This window comes from Alligator sinensis, unplaced genomic scaffold (assembly GCF_000455745.1).
Source record: "Alligator sinensis unplaced genomic scaffold, ASM45574v1 scaffold13_1, whole genome shotgun sequence".
Taxonomy (NCBI): domain Eukaryota; kingdom Metazoa; phylum Chordata; order Crocodylia; family Alligatoridae; genus Alligator; species Alligator sinensis.
Genome location: NW_005841909.1, coordinates 1364826 through 1388600, shown reverse-complemented (window position 1 = coordinate 1388600; position 23775 = coordinate 1364826). Strand labels below are relative to the sequence as shown.

Below are 23775 nucleotides of genomic sequence, written 5' to 3'. Positions count from 1 at the left end.
ACTGAAAAATGCTGCCAAACCCTGCTCCAGAGCAGTGGTTTTCAGCCTTTTTTGTACCAGGCCCCATTTGTAAACATCAGTGGCCACTCCCGACCCGCTACCCCCAGCCCCTGTGGGGTGGGTGTGTGGGGCCCAAGGAGCTCTGAATGGCCTCTTGCAGGATGGAGCTCTGCCAGCCTGCAAGGGAGAAAAAAGTTTCCCATATTTTTCACCTCTAAAGGAGAATCTACTTTTAAAGTTTGGTGATCCATTTATAAAGTTGGTTTGCAACCCTTCCATATATTCTTGTGACCCACAGGTTGAGAAACGCTGCTCTAGAGGACAAGGTCGCCACTGAATGGGGAGGGATGTTCTTGGCTGGTGTCTTCTGCATAGTCCTGAAAGAGTCTCAGACTAGGTGCATCTCCTCCAGGCAGGTAGCAAGTAGCTGCCTCCTTTGAGTGGTGGTACTTCTGCAGTACTGCCGGTCTGGCCATGGGCTGAGCTGCCAGCTGAGCGAAGGTGCAATTATGCTCTGAGCAGCAGCAAAGCTCCACTTCTCTTGGGATTTTTCTCGTTAGCCAAATTTAGCTAAAAACAGACTTTCTACCCATGCCAAGTCTAGTCGAGCTGTTGCAGCTCAAAATACCTGTTGTTTTTTTTTCCCTCAGCCGGTTCTTGTTCCTTGGAGGTGCCCGTCTTTCAGGCCTCTTTCTTATAGAGAGCCTCCCCAGGCCCTGGGTCTCCTCTCTGTCCCTCTGTCAGACAGGCTGTGTTACTTCCTTGCGGGGCTCATAACTAGAAGTATGTGACATGCAGCATGGCTCCCGGTATTAAAAATGCCTCGGGGCTGTGATGGGCCTGTTGAAGAATGCTCTTACACCCCTAAGCCCGCTGCCTTGTTACTCGTCTTTCTTTGGTGCGTCTTCCACCTAACTTGGCTGGTACCTGAGCTTTTTGTGGGGGAAAAAACTTAATGCTGGCTTGGAGAGCTGAGGGTCCAGGAGATCCGAATGTGGTGTATTGACATTTTAGATGTGAAATGACCTCTCTTCTTGCAAAGCCTGGATGGGGTCCTCTGTGCTGGCAATCGCATCTGGTGTCCGTTTAAAATTGCTGTTCCTTCTCCCCTGCATCATCTTATAACATGAGGCAGTGTTATAAGATGCTGCCCTTGTTATATGGCTTGTTCAGCTTGCATTATGCAGCAGACACGTGTTGTACAGTGTGAATTTGGTTTTCTTTTGGATGTTGAATTTTGTGGCCGCTCCCCAGATTTTTGGCTCCCACTGTGTGAAAGGCTTCTGGATACAAGATGACATTTCTGTGTTGAGAGATGTCAGAGGATGTGTACAGTGAAGGCTTTGACGGTTGGGTGGGAAGCAGTTGAGTTTATCAGCAGAGCGGAAAGGGCAGAAAGTGCTGTTAAATTTTGAACAGGGGGAAGGAGTTGAGACTCTCTGTTTTTGAGGCAGGAGATACAGGGCTTTTCTCTCTATCTTTCTGTGTGACTGCATCTGCAGAGGGAGAGAGGTGTGCGTGTGCACACACAAACACATGCGTACTCTGTCAATAATTGGGTTTCCTGTGATCTGCCGCTGCATCCATCAGTGATGGATAATGGCTAAAGCGATCAGGAGGGAGTCAGTTAATGATGGTACTTGATCTAGCTGTTAGGAAACGGGTATAATCCTGAGCTGAATCAAGCTCAGTCCTTAAAGAAAAAAATGGTTTCTTGCCCTGAGGCTTCTGTTCCAGATCGGAAAATACAGTGCGGTATGCTGATAAAGGAGGGCCTGGGGGAGGGTTATGTTGGTGAGAGATCAGGAGATGTCTGTTTATGCCTGTAGCTTGTTCGTGCTCCTAGGGAAGTGTCCAGGGGGATGGCGAGAATGGAGATCAGGACTGGAAGGGGGTGTTGAGAGCAAGCTGAAGTTTGGGGGCTACAAGAGTAGTCACGGAGGTGCCTATGGAAAGATAGCAGGGAAGCCACAAGGTGAGCTGTAACTGATAAGGCATGAGCAGGGGCTTGGGATGGGGTGACCATGGAGGTAAACGAGGCAGGGACGATGCTGGGTAGGTCCTTTGCTATCAGTAACGAACGGGGCAGAGAAGTTCCTGGAAGTTGGCATGTGGGTCCAAGAAAGGTATATGTTTTGATAGAGGGGCAAGCAAGAAAAGCATCTTGTACTGAGTGAAAGCACTGCCAGCTTGTCTTTCCTTTAGACATGGTCATTGCAGGGAATCTATAACATGCCTCTTGCCCCAGACACAGCTCTTGAAGGACCTTCCTGGCTGATCCATGGGCTTTGCTCTTTGGCAGGGCCCTAAGATACTTGGCCAGTCCTCAGAGAGAGGTCCACCTTGAAGCTCTCCATGAGCACTAGCAGTCATCCTTGGTGCAGCCCTTAGTGAGGGTATGAATGGAGGAAGCCTCTCTGCTACACCTTCTGGAGATAGAGCCCGAAGGGAGGGTGGGAAGGGGGTTGCACTTGAGCTAGCTGAGGGTATGAAGGTGGCTTTGGCACCTGGTGATCTGCCCTGTCCCTGGTGTCCCTAAGTCTGTACCCTACAGCAGCTCTGCCTGAGCTGCCCAGAAGGGTTGTAGCCATGTGGCTCAGCACAGCCCTTGCAGATGACTTGCAAGCCCCAGTGTAAAAGGCAGTTGATAGCAGGCCTGCATGAAGGAGGTGCTTCAAGTTGTGAGGCTTTTATAAAGCATCATATGTGGACCACAGAGGGGGAGAATCCCCCTGACGTGTATTGAGGGTATCAAACAGGAGTTACTATAACAACGGAAGGTATATGCACAGTACTGGGCAGATGGGGTGTGGGCTCTACCTCGGTCTCGCAGCTGCCAAGATTTCTTCCCTGTGGGTTTAAATCACATTTTAATGAGGTGGTGCTTGTTCGCCTTTGGGCTGAACCTGACTTTTTGTACATGCCCTACACAATGGGGCACTCCTGGTTTGTTCCCAGCTCTGCGTTCTCTTCTCTGCATTTAATGGGTAGCTCTTGAGTTGAAAGATGATGCTAATTGCTGGTGGTAACTAACACCCCCTCTCTTTTGCTCTTCAGAAATGTCATTCTCGTGAGCCTGCAAGAATCGTAGAGAACTGTAATGTCTAAGCCTGCATGGAGGAACAGCTCTTCTAAGGTACCTTTTTAACTGATGCGCTACTTGTCATAGGAACTGCATACCACTGCACAGATCCCCACTGCCCGATTCCTTTTCCTTCTCCCCTCCCACCCCCTTTCTCTATGCAAACTCTTGAGACCCAGCTTCAGATACCCTGTGTTTCTGATGGACCTGCCCTATGCAGCATCCATTGCCTGTGACACTGGTCGTGTGACCCCGTGGAGCTTGGTGTGCCCAGTTTCTATCTACAATAACTAGCTAGGTAATCAAGGATAGATGTGGCATTCTCTGCAGGCACAGGACCTGCTTGGTGGGCTGGGATATGCTGTTAACCTGGATGATGTTTCGGAAGTTCATTAATCTGGTGTTGGGTGTTTAGACCAGAGGCTTTTGGCAGTATTTTTGCCATGATGCACAGCTGCATCCTACAGTCAGTTAAATGTATCAGTAATGTTGAACCAAAGGTCTCTTAACTGTTCGTGCTGCCCTTCATAGCTTTCAGATATTAGCCTGCTCTGCTGCTTGATCCTGCAGTGATGCCATAATACTGAATTTTGGACAGCCCCTAACATTACCATGGCAACAGACTGATGTCAGAGACTCAAGGACATGACTTCAATGCACGATCATGGAGAGGCAGAATCTGGTTTGTGAAGGAGAAAGCTGACTAACGCACATCTGAAAAGCAAGCAAGGGGGGCGGGAATGCAGGGTACAGCTGACCGAGCGGGACGCTTCAATAGGAACATTTCCCTGCTTAAAAAGGCAAATGTGAGTCTGGTCACATCTTAAGGCAAGAGCACGCTGCTTGGAGATCTTCTCATAGAGTGGAAAAGCTGGCATCTTGCAGGTATCTTGTATCTTTTTAAGCTGAGTGTTCGGTCTCGGGTGAGAACTTGCTCTAGTTTCAGACCTTTTTCGGTATGCCTCTGGGAACTCATCGCTATCTTGTGTCCGCAGCGAAAACACTTCTGCTTAGTTCGTACTGCTCAAAGGGCTTCATTTGTTTTCCAAAGCTTTTCTTTTATCCATAACATTTGAAGGTGAAAGGGGAGCTCTACATCTGCATTATGGTCACATTTTCCTATATCCTATTAGCAGATTCCAAGATTGTTTAATGTGATCTCCACCCATTTCATTTGGCTGCAACCTTTGCTCCCATGAAAACAAGGCTGATTGTTCTGAATTGCTGTGTGTATGTGCTTTGGCACGGCATGAAGGTACCTATAATAACACTACCATTGTTTGGAAAGGAAAAAAAAAAAGCCTGTTGCAGTAATAACTACAAATAAAAGGGAGCAGGGCTGGGGCAAGACAGATAATGGTGCTTTTCCCATCCATTGCATGCAGCAAACTGTCTACTAGCCTTCCGTGTAACCTCTTAGCAGTGATCTAGGGGAGGGTGAGCTAAGGTATTTGCATCTTATTCCAAGTACACTGTTACCTGGTAGTCAGCTGTCAGCTCCTCGGGTCCAAGGCTGGGAGACCTAACCACTTGGATTGTCCTGTCTTTATTTGCATGCTTGGAACAGTTTTACAGCTAACTTCAAGTGAAATGTTCCCAATTGCAACTAGCAGCTATGCACCTTCTAAAGAAAAATGCCTGCATGTTGGACATGAGAGTGCCAAGTGGGGAGATACTCTGCTACAAGCTTCTGAGTGGATGGCCTAGCATTTGAGGACCCTGTTACACCCCCTCGTCTTGAAAGGACGTGTCAAATGACTGAGGTGCCTGTGTGACATACTGCCACTGTTCCTTCTGGCTGCCGAGGAACTGCGCGCACTACTATAGGATACACTTTAGAAATGTTTCATTGTGCATTACTTGAGGGGGGTACACTGCGATTGATTGCTTCCTGAGTTTACAAAAATGAGCCAAGACTTCTTGCATCACAGCTGTTTTCCAGAGCTGGAAGCCGTTAGCATGCTGCGAGAGATTGCAGCAAGAATGAATTGGAGCTACTGGGCTCAACTGGGAGACTAGTTCTCCATGCCCAGTTACTAGCTGAAGGGGCTAGGTGGGATTAGAGCTTTATGTTGTTTTGCGGCGATTGACTGAAAAATCATGGGCTGCAAAGAGTCTGTCCAGCTAAGGTAAGTCCTTGCTTGCAACGTGTTTCTTTGAGGAAAGAGAGGGAGGAAGTAAGTTTGAGGGTCCAAGAACCATAAAGCAGCAGCTTTGAGGGGGAGGGCTTGAGAAACCTGATGAGCACACAAGTCTGCTCGTGCAGGAGCAGAATGAATGAACTGCACACACCAGGCAAATGCAGGCATGTCCAGCATGTAGCAGAGGGGTTCTGGGAAACTGCACAATTTGCTTCCTATACTATGTAAGTAGTTTGAGTGGATGCTTTTTATTTTTTTTTATTTATTTTTATTTTTTTGACAGTGTCTTGTGGGCTGATTTCTCACTCAGGCAAAAATGCATGTTATGTAAGTGCCTTAGAAATGTCACCTAGCTTGTTTGCATGAAGCTGTGAGAGAGAGTTTGGAAATGGACTCGGTTAACACTTGGAGTGTGTGTTGGCATAAAATCAGACAACCAATGTGAAGAACAGGGGATGCAGTTCCTTTTGTTTCTTCTTCTTAAAGGAAAGACCTGTTAGTGAGAAAAGGGAAATGAAGAGGAGGAGTAGTTCTGTAGGGTTGTTTGGGGGGGCGGGGGGGTTGTTTTGCTTTTAAGACCACATTGGGTGGAAATATGACAGTGAGGACTGATGGCTTGTAACAATAGATCACTGATCGGAAGTACCAGAGAACAAAATGTGCATAAAAGTGACTTTTTTGCACTCATTTTTGCTAACAGAGTAGTTCCCACTGACTGTTGAAGTAAGCCTTGAACAAGTTGCTGAGCCATTGTGCTGTACACCTCTCTGGCATATCTGGCTGCCTGAAAGCCTTTTTAAATTCTGTTTGTTCCTCTGTAAGCAACAAGATGCAAAAGATAAACACATGGCAAAAACAGTTGGTTTCCTTTCCTGGTTTTTTTTAGGTATCAGCTGGACGCTGCACTATTAAGGCGACCAATTTAGAGAGAGAACATTTGGCTACACAGTTGGGTGTTTTTGAAGATGCACTTTCAGTCATATCTGTTGGGAGCACTTGGATTTTCATACCCCACCCTTTGGGTTCAAACTGACCTGACCCGTGGTGCTTTTTGTTCCCTCTCCCCTCTTTAAAACTGATACTAAAAATGCCTTTCTGCATAAGCCTCTCTATTTGGGAAGTAATTGTATTGCACTAGGAGTTGCATGCGCAGCATGGCTAAACCCAGGGATTCCTTTTGCTCCAGCACATAGTTTCATGGCTTTGTAGTGTTTTGAGAGGCTGAAGGGTGGGATGCAGCTACAGTGAGTTCCCAGATTCCTATCAGTGTGGGTTAGGAGGGGCTGTTTTTAATAGTGATGATAAAAACAGTTATTCCCAGTTGGAGGTTAGTCAGTGGTACAATTATCAGAGCTATGAAACAGTGCAGGGATAACTCGAGTTGGAAAAACTAAGACAACTGTTTTCCTCCCCTCTTTTCCCTTCTCTTCAGGGAGATGTTTGAAATAATTTCCTGCAAGCTTGTAGAATACTAATAAGACATGTCAAATACAGAGGGATTAAGTTGCTACAACTCGATTATTACTTGAGCAGTCTAGCTTTCGGGCTAGCAGATGTAGGTTCTTGGGTTTTTGGAGGAGGTTTTTTGTTTTGGGTTTTTTGTTTCGTGTTTTTTAGAAGAAGGATTTCGTAACAACTGAACTAAATCCAGTGCAGTGAGCAGGAACACTGGAATCGGTGTATGTTTTATTCTGTCCTAGTATAGAGTCTGTGCAAGTGGGTGCTCTGTTTGAGTCTTCCTGCACATCAACTCTAAAATGTGCGCAGCATTTTTTCACAGGGAATCGGTAGTCCTGCCAGCCTGAAATTTGGTTCATGTTTAAAAAAAAAAAAAAGAGGCAGCTAGAAGTAGGTCAGGGCATTTCATCTAGCTGCTTCAGAATATAGTATTCCCCTGCCAGTTTGTCAATTTTCAGTTGAATTTTCTCTTTCCACTCTTGTGAGGGGTAGAAACCTCCACATGAGGAACCTGGGTACAGGGAAAAGGGTGAAATGAACTTTGTATCATTTTTCCTCCCCCCCTCTTGTTTCCTTTGCACATTCAACATCCTTTTCTCTAATCTTTTCTGTTAGCAGCTTTGGAAATTACCTGGAACAGCACATAACAAGATTTTCAGAGGAATATGCCTTTAGGGAAGCCAGTGTCTCCAAAAATGTAGCTTGCTTTGCATCAACATTTCCTACTTTTGCAGCAGCCCTGCTAAGAGTATACTTTCAGTTTATATGCTGCAAGATGTGTAAGATTAGATACAAAAAAAAAAAAAAAGGAATGTTGAGTTCTTTTTCATCTGTGAACATACTCCTTGTGTGTGAACTCGTAAAACAGAAACCACCCTACACTGAAATGTGGATGTTTTTTTTCTTCCCAAAGAATGGCTTAAATAGCCGTTCACGCTCCTTGTTCTATGTGGGTTAATGTTTGGAGTTAGGAAAAATTTTAATCGGGTGTTAGTTGGAAGACCTAGATTTGCAGTTGCTAACTCTAGATGTCCTTTTTTTTTTTTTTTTTCCCTTTGCTACTGATTTTTGCAAGAGCCATGAAGTTTGTAGGTCTCAAAACCAGGATATTTTGAAAGGGCTGTTGTAAAATCTAAGCCAATGATGTAAGAGGATACTGTACTAAGTGTTGGTATTTACTACTACTACATGCCAAAAAACAAGCTTATACATAGTTGAACTTGTTAAGCAAAGTGCACTGTTAACAAAGGACAGCTTGCATGTGTTCTCCATTGAAAGATTTATGGCATCCGACTGGTAATTCATAAGCAATGGCTTTTAACGGATGTTATCACTTTTCATTGCATTTATCCAATGCACCTTTTAAGTTGAAGTTTAAAGTTATGGGGGCACATGAGTGCTTTTGAATGAATATACATACCCCTGCCTGGTCCCCATCTGTGTGGACAGACTCTGTATTTGCAGTTATTAGGTGGAGGGAAACTTAGTACTGAGAGCAAGTTATGAGCACGTACCTGGCATTTCTGGAGCATGCATCTGCATGGGGTATTGCCCCCCCCCCTCCCAGCCACTTATTGGGACACACTTTCCCGCTGTGCCGAGCGGTTTTGCAATCTTCCATTTGCCCTGGCAAGCTCAAACCCTAACATTTATAGCTTTTTACATTGTTCTTTCATACGTGTGCTCTGACTTTGATCTGGGCCTGAAAAACTTAAGTGTAGACACTTCAGCTCTGTGTGATATGGCGCGTAGAGAATAGGCTGCTGCACAGAAATCATGAGGCTCAATCCTGTGACCACCCAGCACTGTGGCAGACAGTCTAATGTGGAGTGAGGAACAATTGCCTTCAGTGTGTCAGCTAAGTGGGAATCTGAAACTTTCACATGTATACTGAGTATAAAGCAGCACTTGGCTTGTACGGTTAGGTCTGGGGATATTCTCGCTTCTGTAGATGCTGTGAATGGGGGGGTGTGTGTGTGTTGTCTCTCAGCATTGTTAGTAGGGATGGGTACAGTGTTAAGGTAGATGGCTTGGTTGGAGAAGGTATTCTTGGTTTCTAATGCTTAAAAAACAAAAAAAACCCACTTCAGTGTGTTTTACTCTAATTCTGTTTTCCCTGTTTAATTTTGTGTGTCTATTTTCTGCCTTATCACTTGCACATGTGTGAAGATGCCACGTGTATGTAGCACTGGGGGTTGCAGCTGAAATGGCACAGTTGGGAAACGTGCCAACCAAGGCTTCTTGCCTGGGTTAGTACTGTTGCCGCGTGCATGTTCTAAGCTTTACTTGCATGTCTCTTACAATGAAGAAAGTCAGTGTGCAACTACAGAGATGAAACTTGTAACACCAAAATGGAAGTATTGCTTTCATATGCAACAGCTGCACTGATGTTTGTTAGAACCTGACTTAAATTTTCTTTTTAAAGCCATGCAGCAATAACATTGCACTAACCATTTTTGCTTTTTAAAAAAAATTAATTACTAGAGCACAAGGGAAAATCTGGAACTGTTTGACTTGCCAGCCTTCTCAGGCTCCTGGCTCTGGAGCTGCTCTGTTTGCAGAGGTAACAAGTGCCTTGATCTGGAGTTATTTGACTAGAAACCCTCAGCCAAAATAAGGACTTCGGGGTTTGTAAAATGTTAATCAACCAAATTGCAACACAGGCTGGTCGTCTTTTATAGATATTTGGGCTTGAATTCAGATGTTCATAAGTTAGGACAGTTCTTTCAAACCTAGCAGAGCATGATTGATTTCTTTTGAGACCTACTTGTACATCTAGTTTGAAGTTTGCTTTCGGCTGTTTTGAGTTACCCATGCAAGATGAAAGTTGGTTACATTTTGTAATTTAAAGCCCAGGTGAGGCATTCTCTTCCATAATATTTACAGTTGTCTCAACCTTTGCTGTGGACTTCCGGGCAGATACCATGAGTGGGGAAATACCAGCACAAACCCTGAAAGTTTTAGCATGTGAAAATAGCGTGGGAAGTCTATGCAGTTTGAACTACAGATAGATGTACTGTAATGGTTGGCATGAACTCTGCAATGACTCGTCCAAAACCAAAATCTGAATGTTTTGATTGGTCTTTTTTTTTTCTTCTTTAACCTGCTGCCCCTCTCATCAGGTCTGAGGCCCTGCAGGGGGGGATTGAGGTGACTCTCTCTTTTTTTTTACCAAAGTACCCAGATCTTCCAACAATGATGAGAAAGTTTGAGTTGAGCTCATATGACTGGAACAGTGTTTGTTCTTGTGTTGTGACAAATGGCATGAAGCTTGATTTACATTTATTACCTCACTGCTGTTTGGACACTTCTTTAAGCAATGTGTGATGGAATAACTCGTGTCTTAACCTACAGGGAATAGAGAAGATTCTGTGCATAACTTGTGTGCACCAGCAAAGGTGTTGGGAGGGCATCTTTGTGTACCTGTAACCGTATCCAGAACTGGTCCCATAGTGATCTCATCTTGCACTCCTTTATATCCTGGATGCAGAATGACCATTTCAAAATTTGTGCTTCTGTATTTCAGCCAGAACCAAACAAGCAGTAAACTGAAGTTTAAGCATTAAGATAGATTATCTGGTATTAGTTGTTAGATTTACCTGCTCTGACAATATCTTAATAGCTTCACCTGGTAGAACTGTTAGTGAAACCACGTTTCAGAAACTTGCTGTTCATCTTGTCTACTGCGTAGTTGGACACTAAGATTTGCTTCTGTACATCTTTCAGCAACTTGAAATTCCTATCAAATGTGTGTACTGGTAGTGAGAGAGACCTTGCTAGTGTAATGTCAGTGTTAGATTTTTTTTTTTTCTTTTGCTTGCTTGTTAGCATATAGTGGCAAGATGAAATAGCAGTGATGGAGTTCATAGAGTGATTCTCAACCAGGGTCCTGCAGGACCTTAGAGTGCCTTGAGAGCCTTTTAAGAGTGCCCTAGAGTACCACAAAGTATTAGCACTGGTAAGTGTGCAAGCCGCTACCCATGATTCACAAGATAAACCCAGGGATTTCAAGTAGGAATCCATAGTGTCAAAAAAACTCCTGCCCTGTTGCAGTTTGAGTTGTTTGCAACAGAAGATTTTGCTCTATTTTTATTTATTTCTTTTTTAAGTCAAATATATAAGTAAAGGTTTAAGAACTGGCATTTTACAAGGGGTGCCTTCAGGCTAAAGAAGGGTTCCTTGAGTTTAAAAAAATTGAGAATCACTGCCATAGTGGCAAAGGTGAAAATGGAAAATGGTGGGTTGGTTTTTTGGGGGGGGTTGGATTTAAAAAAAATTTTTTTTTTTGATGACTGTACAGCAAAGAGGTTAACTTATTGAGAAATTGTCTGGCTGGACGCTACCAAAAACGGGCAAAGGAAATCAGTTTTTTAAGCTACCCAAGGGTATGTGCAGTACTGCTACGTTGTTACAAAAGTGTCACTGGTTAACTGGTGATCAGCAGTAAGGGACGGATGGGGAGTAATCGGCACTTGTATCGTGGGCCAGCTTTTGTGTTGTAGCAGCAGCACATCTACCAGACACGTGCCAGAATGAGTCGGGCATTGAAACAAAAACAGGGTGATCAGCAGTCATTCCAGACCCTAATTGGCTGTGTCATCACTAATACTGAGCAGCTCTCTCAGCAGGTTGGGCAGTTTTGGGGTTTTTTTCTAGAGGCCTTTTAGTACCTGTCCAGGTTGGACAGCCGTAGCAGTCAGAATAGTCCACAACCTGGTCTCTCTGTTTTCCCCTCCACTTGCACGCTCTTGATTTAAATAACCTGTGGGTTTGGTCCTAAAGCTGAAACAACAGAAGATCACGTCTCCCTCTTGTTATTGCTTCTAACATCTTTCCTGTGTGGGTGAATAATGCGGCGAGAGCATGAAGTCTCCAGCGCTGAGAAAGAACACATCAACTATTTTTAGAGCAAAGTCTGTGCCTCTGCAATGAGAAGGACTCTAGGCATTCTTCAGTCTGCGTTCCCAAGAAAGTGGTAGCTGTTCAGCTGAAAGGTTATTTAAATAAAGAATTTACACAGCTTATCAAGTGGCTTTGTGGGGCAAACAACTTGGTTGTGGCTTGGAAGAAGTCTCAAACGCCCATGTGTGGCAGTAGCAATTTTTTTTATTTGATAAATTAGGCTCATTAATAACATCTAATGTTTAGAGAGAAATCCAATCCCCTACAATATACATAAGACAGATATATTTTATCTTCCATCAGCAGTGCTTCCTTAATGCAGGTCAGTGTCCACAGGAGTCTTGTGTTCTCTTCTCTTCCTGTCAGTCTCTGAAAGTTCCTTTATGGTTCTGTTGAAAGCTTTTGTGATGCTTCATCTCTATATAACTCACCCCGTCTTTTTCCTTAGAGTTCTGCATAATACAAACCTGGCTCTCACTTACCCATCTCTGCTTTTAAGTTTTTGAAATTTATTCCAATTTTGTTCTGAAGTGTTAGCTCCTAGAACTGTCACGTTTTCAGTCAATATTCAAAAACAGTTTCTCAGACTTTCTGGTTTGGGGGCAGGAAAAGATTCCTTTTTTTTTTTTTTTTTTTTTTAAAGCAAATTCCAAAATTTTCCATCAGATTTTTGAGTAAGCATCTCTTTCCTTCTCCCCCGTAGAACACCAATTTGCTAGGATAACACTTTTCTTACTAAAACTTCCCAAACTTTTTGAAAATGGTAGTGATGCTTTTTAAGGAGTATCACTTCTCTTCCAGGCTTTTACGGTTGTAATTCTTGCAGCCCTTGCAAGATCAGTGGCAGTAGCCATCTTTTGCCTGTACCTACTTACCTAAGCATCACAGCAACTCTGCAGCTAAATGTTGCATAGTAACTACTTTTTTTCAGTCACTCTGGGCTTGCTACAGCTCATGTAGCAGCTAATACCAGAGGAAGAGGTAGGCTGCCACCACCCAGAGACTAGAATCCTGTGTGGTCCACGTGATGTAACTTTTTGCAATGGCATTGGCAATTATTGATTGCAGTAACTCTGTTTCCTTGTAGGATGAAGCAGAACAAACCTAGTTCTTGTTCAGCCTGGAGGAAACTAGCAGGTGTTATCTGTAGCCAAATCTCACAGGGCACCTGAAATTCTTGGGAAGTGGATCAGGGAAAACTCTTGTGCTAAAACTGATTGTGAGATCTCAGAAGGGTTTTATGTTACTAACGTGCGGCTCAACCAATCTGGTCTTCTGTTCTTGATAGGAAGTTTTCTGGATCCTGTGAAGTGTGGTGTGAGCTAGTGATCAAGAAAGCAAGTCTTTAAAGCAATCAGGGCTCATGGTTAGAGGTGATATCTCTTATTAGACCAACAAGATCTTTGCAAAAAAAAGTCTTTAATTGTTGCAGTTTGAGACGGTATCCTGCAGTGACTTGACCTATGGAAGGAAGACGCAGATTCTCCTTGTGATGCTTCGTTAGAGTGAGAGCTTTATTAGAACAAGACTGCTAAAGTTACTCCCGTGAGCTTTCTTGAACACCCTTAGCATCTGTTGGATCTACCAGACACTTCACCTTCTTAACTGATTTGTTACCTTATTTGGCCTCATCTCTTACATTGCACTCAATAAGTAAGAACTTTGTCATCTGACCTGTCACATTTTGATGCCTATAATGTAAAAAAAATAAAGTGTTGCCAGGTGGGTTGCTGAATCTTGGAGAAGGCTTGTTCCACAGACACCTACATTAAAACATACAGTTTTGAAATACTCCCTATCCTTTTGTTGCATTCATAGTAAGGTTGCCTAGAGATGAGTTGATTGAAGTGCCTCTCTCCTTGGGCTTGTATAACGTGCTAAGAGTGGGTCATGGTATCCGGATGAACTAGACTTTTTCAACCTTGATATTGGCCTCTCTTTTGGCAGCCTGCTCAGACCCCCATGCCTGCATGTCTCTGGATGACCCACTGGAACTTGCCCCATGTGAGTTGTGACTTGACATTTGAGGAATTAACCATTAGATAAACTCTGGTCAAAACATACTGATCACTTGTGAGGATGTAGTTGCAGTGTGAATAAAAATAATTATTTTTCTGGTCTTTTAAACATTTATTTTAATTTTTAAAATCTTTTTTAAAAGTCTAGTTCACTTTGTTGTGGCAGGGCCTCTGTCTTAAGGTTAAAGCCTAAGCTTACAATTATAAGTTGAAATCTAAATTTAAAGCAAAATAGTATTCTCCAGCAATGGATCTTTTGATCAGTATTTAGCTGATGCGCATGGACTGTCACCTTCTGAATGCTTCTCCTATCCATAGAAAATAATAATCAGTGGCATAATGATGGGGGGCAGGGACCAGGCATCAACTTGGTGGAGGAGGAGCGGGGGGGATGCAAAATAAAAAGGCCGCTGCTGGCAGCCATGTGAGTTGCTGACACTCGCACAAGTGGTGTGGCAGCAACAGGACGTCCCTGGGCACCTGGCCACATCACTACACTGCTGTGTGTGTGGTATGTATTTGTGTAGGAAGCAGTCTTTATGGTATTGATTTTTGCCTTGCCCCAGCGTTTATTCTTCCTGTACTTTGGACCTTAAATCCTGTGCGATTCTGACCCTGATGTGGTAAAATACCAAGTGCCCTCAAGTCTAGTTGACATCCACTTCCTCTTGCTTCCAGCCCAGGGTGTTTTCTCAAACGCATGCTTTACTAATGAAAATACTCACGCATCTCCCTGTTCTGGTCATTTATGCCTCAGTCTTGATGTTGACCCATCCATTCAGCAATGCTTCAAAGCCCAGTCTTTACTTCTGACATGGAGACTCTCACCATTATACAGGAAACCCCCACTATTCGCAGGTTTGGTATTTGCGGTTTCAAATATTCGCCAATGCCGAACCCGCATTTTTAAATGTACTTTACACACTTACAGGAACTCCTTGGGAGCTCCCGCCACCACTGGAGCCGTGTCCACCCCTCCCAGCTGCCGGGGGCGCTGCGTTCTTGAACGCAGACCGTGTTCATGAATGCAGTGCCTTATTCACGGATTTCGCCATTCGCGGAGGATACGAGAACATATCCCCTGCGAGGGTCGCTTGTATTGGATTAAAGCACGGTCACAGGACATCTGCAGATGGTTTTGTGCCAGCGAGAAATCCGTGACTGTCAAAACAAATTGACTTTTTCTCTCTAGCTTTCCTCTTCTGAGAGAATCGTAAAGCATGTTAACATGCGCTCGGGGTTCTCTTCGAGTAGTGATTTGCACTGCAGAGTGGAGAAAAAACATCCATCTCATTAAAATACTCTAGAAGTATTAAAATTGAAGAGGGCACCTGAAATCAGTGCAGCGTAATGGGCCAAAAAATGGTCCTTCTGATGTGATAAATACTATGGTGCCGTGTAGTTGAGAGATCCCAGGATTGGGATCTCTCATGGAAAAACCAGGCACCTCCACTGACAGTCTCTCATCACCCTGTTGGATGTTGACTTTAGTACTGACCTGTGGGGAGGATTCATCGTTTACAGAATAAGCAGCATCACTTCTACAGCATTCGGAGAACATCTTGGTGGTCTTGCAGTGATATAACCCTGCTTAACTTGAGACCCTGTTGGATGCCCACAAGGTCAGGCTGAGTATCGGCTGAATGGACCCTTCACTCAAAAGTTTCTTGCTTCCAGCCCATGTACTTTACTCTTTGACGTGTTTGGTGCTTGAGAATGAAAGTGGAACATGCAAGGGCTTTATTTTGTCTTCACCAAGAATGGTCCAACACGTGTAGAGCACCAAAATGCTGGAGAACTAGTAGAAGTTGCTGTCTCTTTGTTGTGCTCAACTAGGAGTCATATTTCTGCTGGACAGATGGCTTCTGCCTCATTTTCACAATTCTCTGTATGTCACCACTGTATAAATCTGGGACTTTCCTTTTAAAGCTCCTTCTGGAAAAGGCCAAACTGTTGTCCTTCCTGTGAGCTTCAAAGAATGTGGTACCCTGCTTGGCAGAGTCGGACCCAACTCTCTCTGCTCTCATCTGTACTTGCTGAGCTGGAATATTTGCTCTTACAGACTGCTATTTGTTTTTACAGACTGCTGCAGCAGCAGCTCACGGATCGAACGAATCTTCTCAGCACAGTGAACTGCTGTCTGTTCAGCTGGAGACGCGCTCCTCCTTGCACCACTGAGGGCTGTTGCTTGTCTTGGAGAGATGTGCCCAGGGCTGATTCAGGGAAGGAAGCTGGATCTGTCTTCGGTTCTACTAGCTTTGTTCTGGCTTTGGATGCACTTCATTGCATCTGTTCTGTCGAAATGTAACCACACTGAAAACTGCAATTGGCTGGAGGGGGACAGCTTCAAGGGAAGTACTCTGCTTTGAGCAGTGTTGCTTCTCTGACTAGCTGAGGGATCGAACTGCTGACCTCTGGATATAAAAGTGTGACATTTCGCTGTTCAAGCGGCAGGGGCAGATGAGTTGGCTTCCAGGCAGCAGCAGGCTTAGCAAATGCCTTTATGTGGATCAGACACTAACCCTGTGTAAGAGGTTCTGCTATAATGGGAGTTGTACATGCATATCACAAAAAGATACAGCATGTGTTGCTTGATTTTTCTCAAATGCAATAATATGAAAACACTCCTCACCGATTTGTATTCCTTGCAGGCTTTTCAGAAGTTCAGCTTCTCTTCTCGTCTTTCCTCCACCTGTTTCTTGGTGCACCCTCTTTTCCTATTCCAAATTGCTGTGGTCCTCCTTTGTACTTCTGCAAGAAGGATTAACTTGATCTGATCCAAAAGGCAATGTTCCTGGTACGCAGCTTGTAACTTGCTGTGGAATTTGTACCTCAGCTTGGCCTTGCTCACAGACAGCTGAACCCTAAGAGGCCTTTTAGTTGCACCCTGGGGAATTGCACAATTATGTAGCCACGCAGTTTTGTGCATTAAACCTATGACCACACATAACCGCATCATTTTGCATAACCCAGGCGGGCTCTGTGCTTCTACCTCCACAGGGCTCCCAACACTCCAGCTGGGAGCTCCTGCCTGCAGGGGGGGGCTTGTGGGTAGATGACAGCCCCTGCTGCCAGTGCCCCTCTGGGCACTCATGGCCATGGCAGGAACAGCCCTCCAGCAGCATATGGCTCTGGTAGAGTCCCAGGGGTTGCATATGGTGGCACAGATGCACCCTAGCAGGTCAGCTCTTCAGACCAGACCAGGCTAGCTCTATGCCAGCATGTGAGGCTCACAGCACTGCATGCAGGAGCTACGTGCCATCAGGCTGGGCCAGCTGGCTCCATGCCTCCACATGGTGCTTCCAAGTACTCCAGCGGGAAGCTGCACGTGGAGGCATAGAGCCTACCCAACCTGATTGGCATGCAGCTCCTTCCTGCAGGCCTCAAGCCCCACGTGGAGGCACAGAGCCAGCCCAGTCTGATCTGAAGGCGTGCACCAGCAGGTCAAGCCGATGCCACTGCCTGCAGCCCCTGGGACTCAATACATAACTTGGAACTTTTTCTGCGCATAATTCCCTGGGGTGTATTTAATGTGTGGCTACTTATCTTGTCAGCATTGTGGTGGATGGGAGTTGGATATAGCATCTGTGCCCTCTTGTTTATGGATGTTAACTCTTTCACAGGTGCCAGGTGTTTATTGGAAAATGACTACCATAGTGCATGTAACGCATGCGCTCCATATGGGAACTCTTTAAGGCTGGTGTTACAGTATGCAAAAAGGTGTATGGCATATTTTTTAATGCCACAGTAGCCATTACCAGCACACCAATATAATCCTGGCTGTATATGTTAGTTCCCACTAGATCTGAAATCCCAGTGAGGATGACCAAAAAGAAAAGCTAGGTGAAACCCTGAGTGAAAATCAGAATCTAAATGCTTCCATTGAGGGTGGATGGGAAGGAATGTAGATGGGGGTCCCCTGTGTCTCTCTCTTCTCTCTTGCTAGGTCTTAAATACTTAACCTTTATGAGGCTTAAAAATCTTGGTTCAAATTCTTCAGGGTTTTTTATGAAGTTACTCATGTACATATCTATCTTGAGCACAAATGTATGTGTTTTTTGGGGTTTATCAGGAATGATTTATGTTACTGGTATTATTCTATGCTATAACTTCCCATATGCCATGGATTAGGCAGTGATTGCACTAACATGTGTATTCTGCTGGGAAGCTTTGATTCCTACTACTGCTGATCAGCAACTTCAACTCTTGGAACGTGCAACCAAAAAGCTTCTGTTATCTGTCAGTCCAATGCTGCTCACTTCTCCTGTGTGACCTCAAAGCTGTGATGGAGTTTCTGTTGAGTTCTCTGTGTAGACTATAGGATAGTAGGGAAGCACCGATTTTAAAGATTTTCTTGGCCGATACTGATAGTTGGTTATTCACCAGGCATGTTGGCCAATATCGATCCGATTAACAGATATACAGGAGCACAGACAAGCAATGTGGAGAGCAGCTCGTTGCAGGGAAGTCTGTGCAGGCGGAGGTGTGTATAGGGGGGGTCAAGGCCTCCACAGTGAGGGAGGGAGTGGGGCAGGAGCTGGGGGTACTGCCCAGCCAGGACAGCGAATGGGACCCTGGGGCTGGGGCGGGGAATGGGATGGAGATGCAGGCAGCTCATCCAGGGGATCAGCATCCCAGCACTTAATGGCAGCGGGGATGCTTGAACTAAAGCTCATCAAATGAACTTCAGTTTAAGTGCTGCTGCCACCATTTATCAGCACTGGGACACTTCTAGGAGCTGAGCTGAATAGGGCGAGGGCAGAAGCAGGCTGCCCACTGGGCTCAAGGCTCTTCACTCTACTGCCTTTGCCCCAGGAGCTGCATGCTGACTGCGTGTCCCCTGTCTGCTGGGTAGCAGTGGCAGTGGTGAGTTGTACCTCCTGCTGCTGGGCAGGCAGAACTCACCGCCACCACCACCACTGCTGCCCGGTGGGCAGGGGATGCAAGGCCAGCGCATGGCTCCTGGGGCAAAAGCAGCAGAGCAGAGAGCCCTGAGCCCACAGTGGGCAGCCTGCATCCACCCTGTGCACAAATCTGGGGGGCACATGCCCCCCACACCTCGCCTGGGGGTGCATGCAGTAGTGGGGAGCTGCCTCCTGCTCCCTGCCCTGACCCCAGGTCCTATCCCCCTCTCCCCACCCCAGACCCCTTCTCCTTCACAGACTTACCTGCAGGGTGCTGCAGTCCTGGCCACCGCATGGCAGCTGCATACATGCACACGGGATTTGGGGGCCCTGGCCAGAAAGCATCTTATATTTATGGGTGACGTTATCAGCTATACCACCCCAAAAAAGCTGATAGCCAATAATGTTAACTTTCCTTTTATCTGTACCGATCCAACATGCTACCCATATATCGGTGCACCCCTAATTACTAGGTAACCTTTTTTTTAGGCTCCTGCTTAATTCTATATGAACAAAAGATTGGCCCACAGGAGGGGATGTGAAACATCAGTCTTCCTTACTCAAATTTTACCTGCTTTTCACAGGGAAGGCACTTCAGCTCATTTCTGAGCGGGTTGTGATCGGCGGGGTTTGTGGTTGAGAGTGAAGTTGCCGAGCTGCAGTCAGCAGTGGCGCAGCATTGACTTAGCTGAAGCACCCCACAGGCACCACATCAGGAGAGTGTTGCTTTTGATGGGCAAGTGCTTGCTTTTCAGCAGGCTTGCCAACAGCTTGTGCGGGACTCCCTCTCTGGAGGGGTTTTGATTTTTAGCAAATGCTTGGCCCCGGCCATTCCCCACCCCCCCCTTTCCATGCAGGGAGATTCTGCTCAGTGGAGATCTTGTGGTAAGAAGGGGGGGCTGGGGAGCAGTTGACAAGGGTGAAACAACCTGCTACAATAGGTGAGAGAACCTTCTGGGTCGGAGGGTTACCATCATCTCGGTCAAATAGCATTCCTTCATTATGGCATCACTGTGTTCATCCTCTGGAGAGGAAGTAAACCGTGCACTGTAAAGCAATCTGTTGGCAGTTCGCACTTCAATGCTTGAGTTTTTCCAGGCCTCATTTGCTTTGTCACTTTTATTTATTTTTTTTTTTTCTCTTTACGTTTCGGTTTGAAGGTGGTGGTGGTTACGCTGTCAAAAACATGCTTAAAGCACAGCTAAGCGTCTGCTACGAGGACACAGGCAGACAAGGTTCTTTGGGTAAACCCAATATCTTTTATTAGACCAACTAAAATAGTTGGAAAAACAACCTATACCCCTGCTACGAGGACACTGATTTAAAGGAAACGACCTACTGCAGGCCAGAGATACTGCATCACGACTTTGTTTTGGCTTCGTTTTTCTCTTATCTATACGTGGTGTTAATCAAGGCCAGCTTCCATGAAGGTCTAAGGATGGGTGGCAGCATGTGTGTGGTTTTTTTTGGTCTTTTCTGAAATCCATTATGTCACTGAGTTGAAAGCTTGCGTTGCTTCTTATGGCAGCATTTAACAGCTTTTCTGCTCCAGCATGTTTTTTGGTTTTTTTTTTGGTTGTTTTTTTTGTCTCTAAAACCCTTGCCCATGTGACTGCCACTTAGCAGAAAATGTCGTGGCCTATGTGCATTGTTTGAATGGATGTTTAATGTCAATCAGGGCTGTCCGGTGGGCGGCCTGAAGGCTTAATGTGCAGCCCCCGGGCTCCCACCCACTCACCACTCTGCCTGTTGCTCTTGCGGCAGTGGCTGGGGACTCTGAGCTCCTGCTCCCCCTCTGGCATCCTAGTCCCTGCCCCAAATACTGGGGGGGTTGCACAGCGGGAGGGGCCAGGCTGCCTGTTGTGGGGGAGGGAGCTGAGCTGTGCTTGGCAAAGGAGGGAGCGTTGGCTGTGTGCTGCTGGTGGCTTATCTGTGCAGCCAGGAATAGGATGCATGGGGGAGGGGGGTGGTTCCTTGTATGGCCAGGGAGGGCAGCTACAGCATGCAGACCCCAAATGCTCAATGAGTAGCCTTGATGTAAGGTGTCCTGTCGGCATCAAGCAGGGGGTCAAACATAGCACGTGCCTTCGACTGGCCTCTGGAGCAGATGTATTGTTGTGATGATTTATATCTTGGTGGGGCTCGAACCTCTAGTCTGGGCCCCAGGTATTGTGGTTTTGGGTCTTATTCGTGTACCCTGCCGTACAAGCGGAGAGAGCCAAGCTGTGCTTCACAGCTCTGCTGGGATCTGATGATGTCTTCTGTTTATCGGTTTTGTTTTTCCAGTTTCTAGGTGGCAGAGACGCAGTGAAACGCTGCATGGGGCAGGAAGAGCAGATGAGGGAGCCTGGTGCGGAAATAGAGATGGATTGGCTGTGACAGCGTGCCTTAGCCAGGGAGGCAGTTATGATGAAGAGTTCCTGCAGAGCTGGCCTCCACAGGGAACCTCTGAATTCCACATCCTCCACCGTCCACCACGTCAAAAGGTAGGAACAGACCAGCGGGTCCAAGAAGAATTAAATGCATAGCAGTGGTTAGGCCTGCGCCTTAGTTCCCTGTTACTTCGTGTGTCCGTCAAATACCCTAAATGCATCGTTGGGGCTAACTCTTGTGTTTTTCGTTTGAGCAGAACATTAGCAATAGCTGGAAAGGCTTAAGGGCAGAATTGTTCCCTAACACTTTGATTTGATAAGGACAATTACAGATTCATTACTGCTACAAAAAACCCCAAAGGCTCCTCTGAGCACAGCAGCAGCAACCGCTGTAAATTTAATAAGGGAATGTAGCTTTTGAAGTCAAAGTATAATTGGAGAGTAGGTCGTTGTAGGGCTTAAAACCTAAGAGCATGCTTAAAGCAAATAGAAATATATTGTGGTGATCTGTCTTGCCATGGAGCAAGTAAATAGTATTAGCTGAAGTTTGCTTTCCTCGCTCACCTGTTTTATCTGCTTAAAATCAGCTGTGTGCCTTTTTTAAGCAGTAGTGTTTATAAAGCATTCCTACCAATGCTTTAAAGAAAATGCAGCTTAGAAAATACTGACCTCAAGTGGATATAAAGCATGTTTTTTGTTTTTAAAGCATCTTCTAATCTTCTTGTGAGTGGAGGGGAAAGGCTGGCATTTAATTTCCAATACTTGTGCACATTTGTACCCTACCAAATGCGTGTGAATAACTTTTTCTTGGCCTGGTGGATGGATGTGCTTCCTCCATCAGCTTGAGTAACTGGGAGCCAGATCCTGTAAACTAGGCAGAACTCAGGCCCTGGGCTAACAGACCCACGGGAGCCAGATTGTCCACTACATTGTGTTGGGTTTCTTTTCAGCATTGCTGGCTGTACTGGTCAACCCCCATGCACTAGGGCTGTTCTGTGTCTGTGCCCCCAGAGCCTTGCCCCCCACCAAGGGAATCTCTTTGAGAGTAGCCTTTGGTTTCCTGTGGCCTGCTTGAGCAGGGCACTAGGGGCAAGCCCAGGGCTGTGGATCCAGCCGATAGGCCTTGGGGGGGGGTCCCAAAAGTCCAAGTGAGTGACTAATTTAATGCTAACTGTCATCTAGCACTTCTCTCCTAGATCTCAAAGTGCTTTACAAAGGAGTTCAGCATCAGTAGCCCCACTTGCAGATGGGGAAGCGGAGGCGTGGGGAGGGGAAGTGACTTGTCCAAGGTAACTTTCCTGGGAAAGCACTGTGAGTTGTACCCTGCGGTCTGGTCCCGTGTAGCTGGCGGCACCGTAGTTATGGAAGTGCAGAGAAGGAGGTTGCGTGTCTCGCTGCAGATTCTCTTCACATATTTGATTATTAAAATGTTTCGGGGTTTAGCCAAAAGCATCCTGTTTGGCAATGCTGCTGTGATGCCTCCTGTTCTCATCCTTCTCAATAGGATTAAGCTCCCCCCTCAGGAGAGTTCCTCGCCAGCATGTTGCATTATGGGAAATGTAGTCCTCGAGGGGAGTTTGGTCCACAGAAGGAGGAAACTGATTAGGTGGAAAATTTTTCTACCAGCCATAATAGACTTCTGTTCCATATTCTGACCCTTCATAAAGCAAATAGACCAACCAACCTGTGTTTCTTGGCCAGGAGTTGGCAGTCTTTTAGGAGCAGTGGACTGAATTAAGGGAGCTCAGTCTGAAGGCAGACTACTGCCACTTCACCTCCCAGCACTGTCCCGGCTGGGTAGGCTGGATTAAATTGCTTGGAGGGCAGGATTTGGGCTCTACCTTGCCAACTCCCTGTTGTACACTGTTGATTTGTGAAGATATAACCAACTGGTTCACATTTGAAGTATGCTCTGACGTCCTGAGTCTGGAGGCAGCTTGAAACAACAATAATAGCTCCTAGGCCATGCCTCTTACTAGGAACAAAGGTGTGATCTTGGTTCAGTTTAGCAAGCACAGATACTAGTAAGCTATTTATTATGAACATGAAGTAGTTTGTTTTAACCTGAGTTAACTGTTGCCATTGACCTCTGCGTTTCCTTCACAAGCTAAGGTACCTCATAGTTGGTAGGGTCGGAAGGGACCTGAGGAGATCATCTAGTCCGACCCCCTGCCATGGCAGGAAAGAGTAATGGGGTCAAACGACCCCGGCCAGATGTTCGTCCAGCCTTTTTTTAAAAACCCCCAGGGTAGGAGCCAGCACCACTTCTTTTGGAAGTTGGTTCCAGATCCTAGCTGCCCTGACAGCGAACTAGCACCTCCTGATGTCTAGCCTGAAACTACCCTCTGCCAGCTTGTGTCCGTTGTTTCTTGTAACTCCCGGGAGGAACAGGGACTCTCCCAATGCCTGGTGGTCCTCCTTAACTAGTTTGTAGACTACCACTAGATCCCCTTTCAGCCTTTTCTTTTGGAGGCTGAACAGGTTCAGGTCCCTCAGCCTCTCCTCGTAGGGCCTGCCCTGCTGCCCCCTGATCATGCGGGTGACCCTCCTCTGGACCCCCTCCATGCTGTCCACATCCCTCCTGAAGTGCGGCACCCAGAACTGGACACAGTACTCCAGCTGCGGCCTGACCAGTGTCGTGTAGAGGGGGAGGATCACCTCCTTGGACCTGCTTGAGATGCATCTGTGGATGCACGACAAGGTGCAGTTGGCCTTCCTGACCGCGTCCCCACACTGTCAGCCCACGTTCATTGTGGCATCAGTGATGACTTCAAGATCCTTTTCTGTCTCAACACTGGTAAGAAGGGAGTTCCCCAGCCTGTAGGTGTGCCGCTGGTTCTTCCTCCCCAGGTGCAGCACCTTGCACTTGTCAGTGTTGAACCCCATCCTGTTCTCATC

General features: G+C 46.0%; 1 protein-coding gene across 11 annotated transcripts in view; it reads left to right on the top strand.

The window, feature by feature from the left end:
• FBXO34 (F-box protein 34) overlaps positions 1-23775 on the top strand; it is a 53740-nt gene that overhangs the window by 15540 nt on the left and 14425 nt on the right. For 6 of the 11 annotated variants that reach the window (XM_025197908.1, XM_006018661.3, XM_025197911.1 and 3 more), the window contains exons 2-4: positions 3058-3136; positions 3614-3764; positions 20792-20991. In XM_025197908.1, the coding sequence (XP_025053693.1) occupies positions 20912-20991 (80 nt within the window). In that variant the 5' untranslated portion in view covers positions 3058-3136; positions 3614-3764; positions 20792-20911. Of the gene's footprint in view, positions 1-3057; positions 3137-3613; positions 3765-3809; positions 3968-19391; positions 20672-20791; positions 20992-23775 lie in introns of those variants that run through there. The other 5 variants (XM_025197906.1, XM_025197907.1, XM_006018658.3 and 2 more) reach the window with 3 other exon arrangements.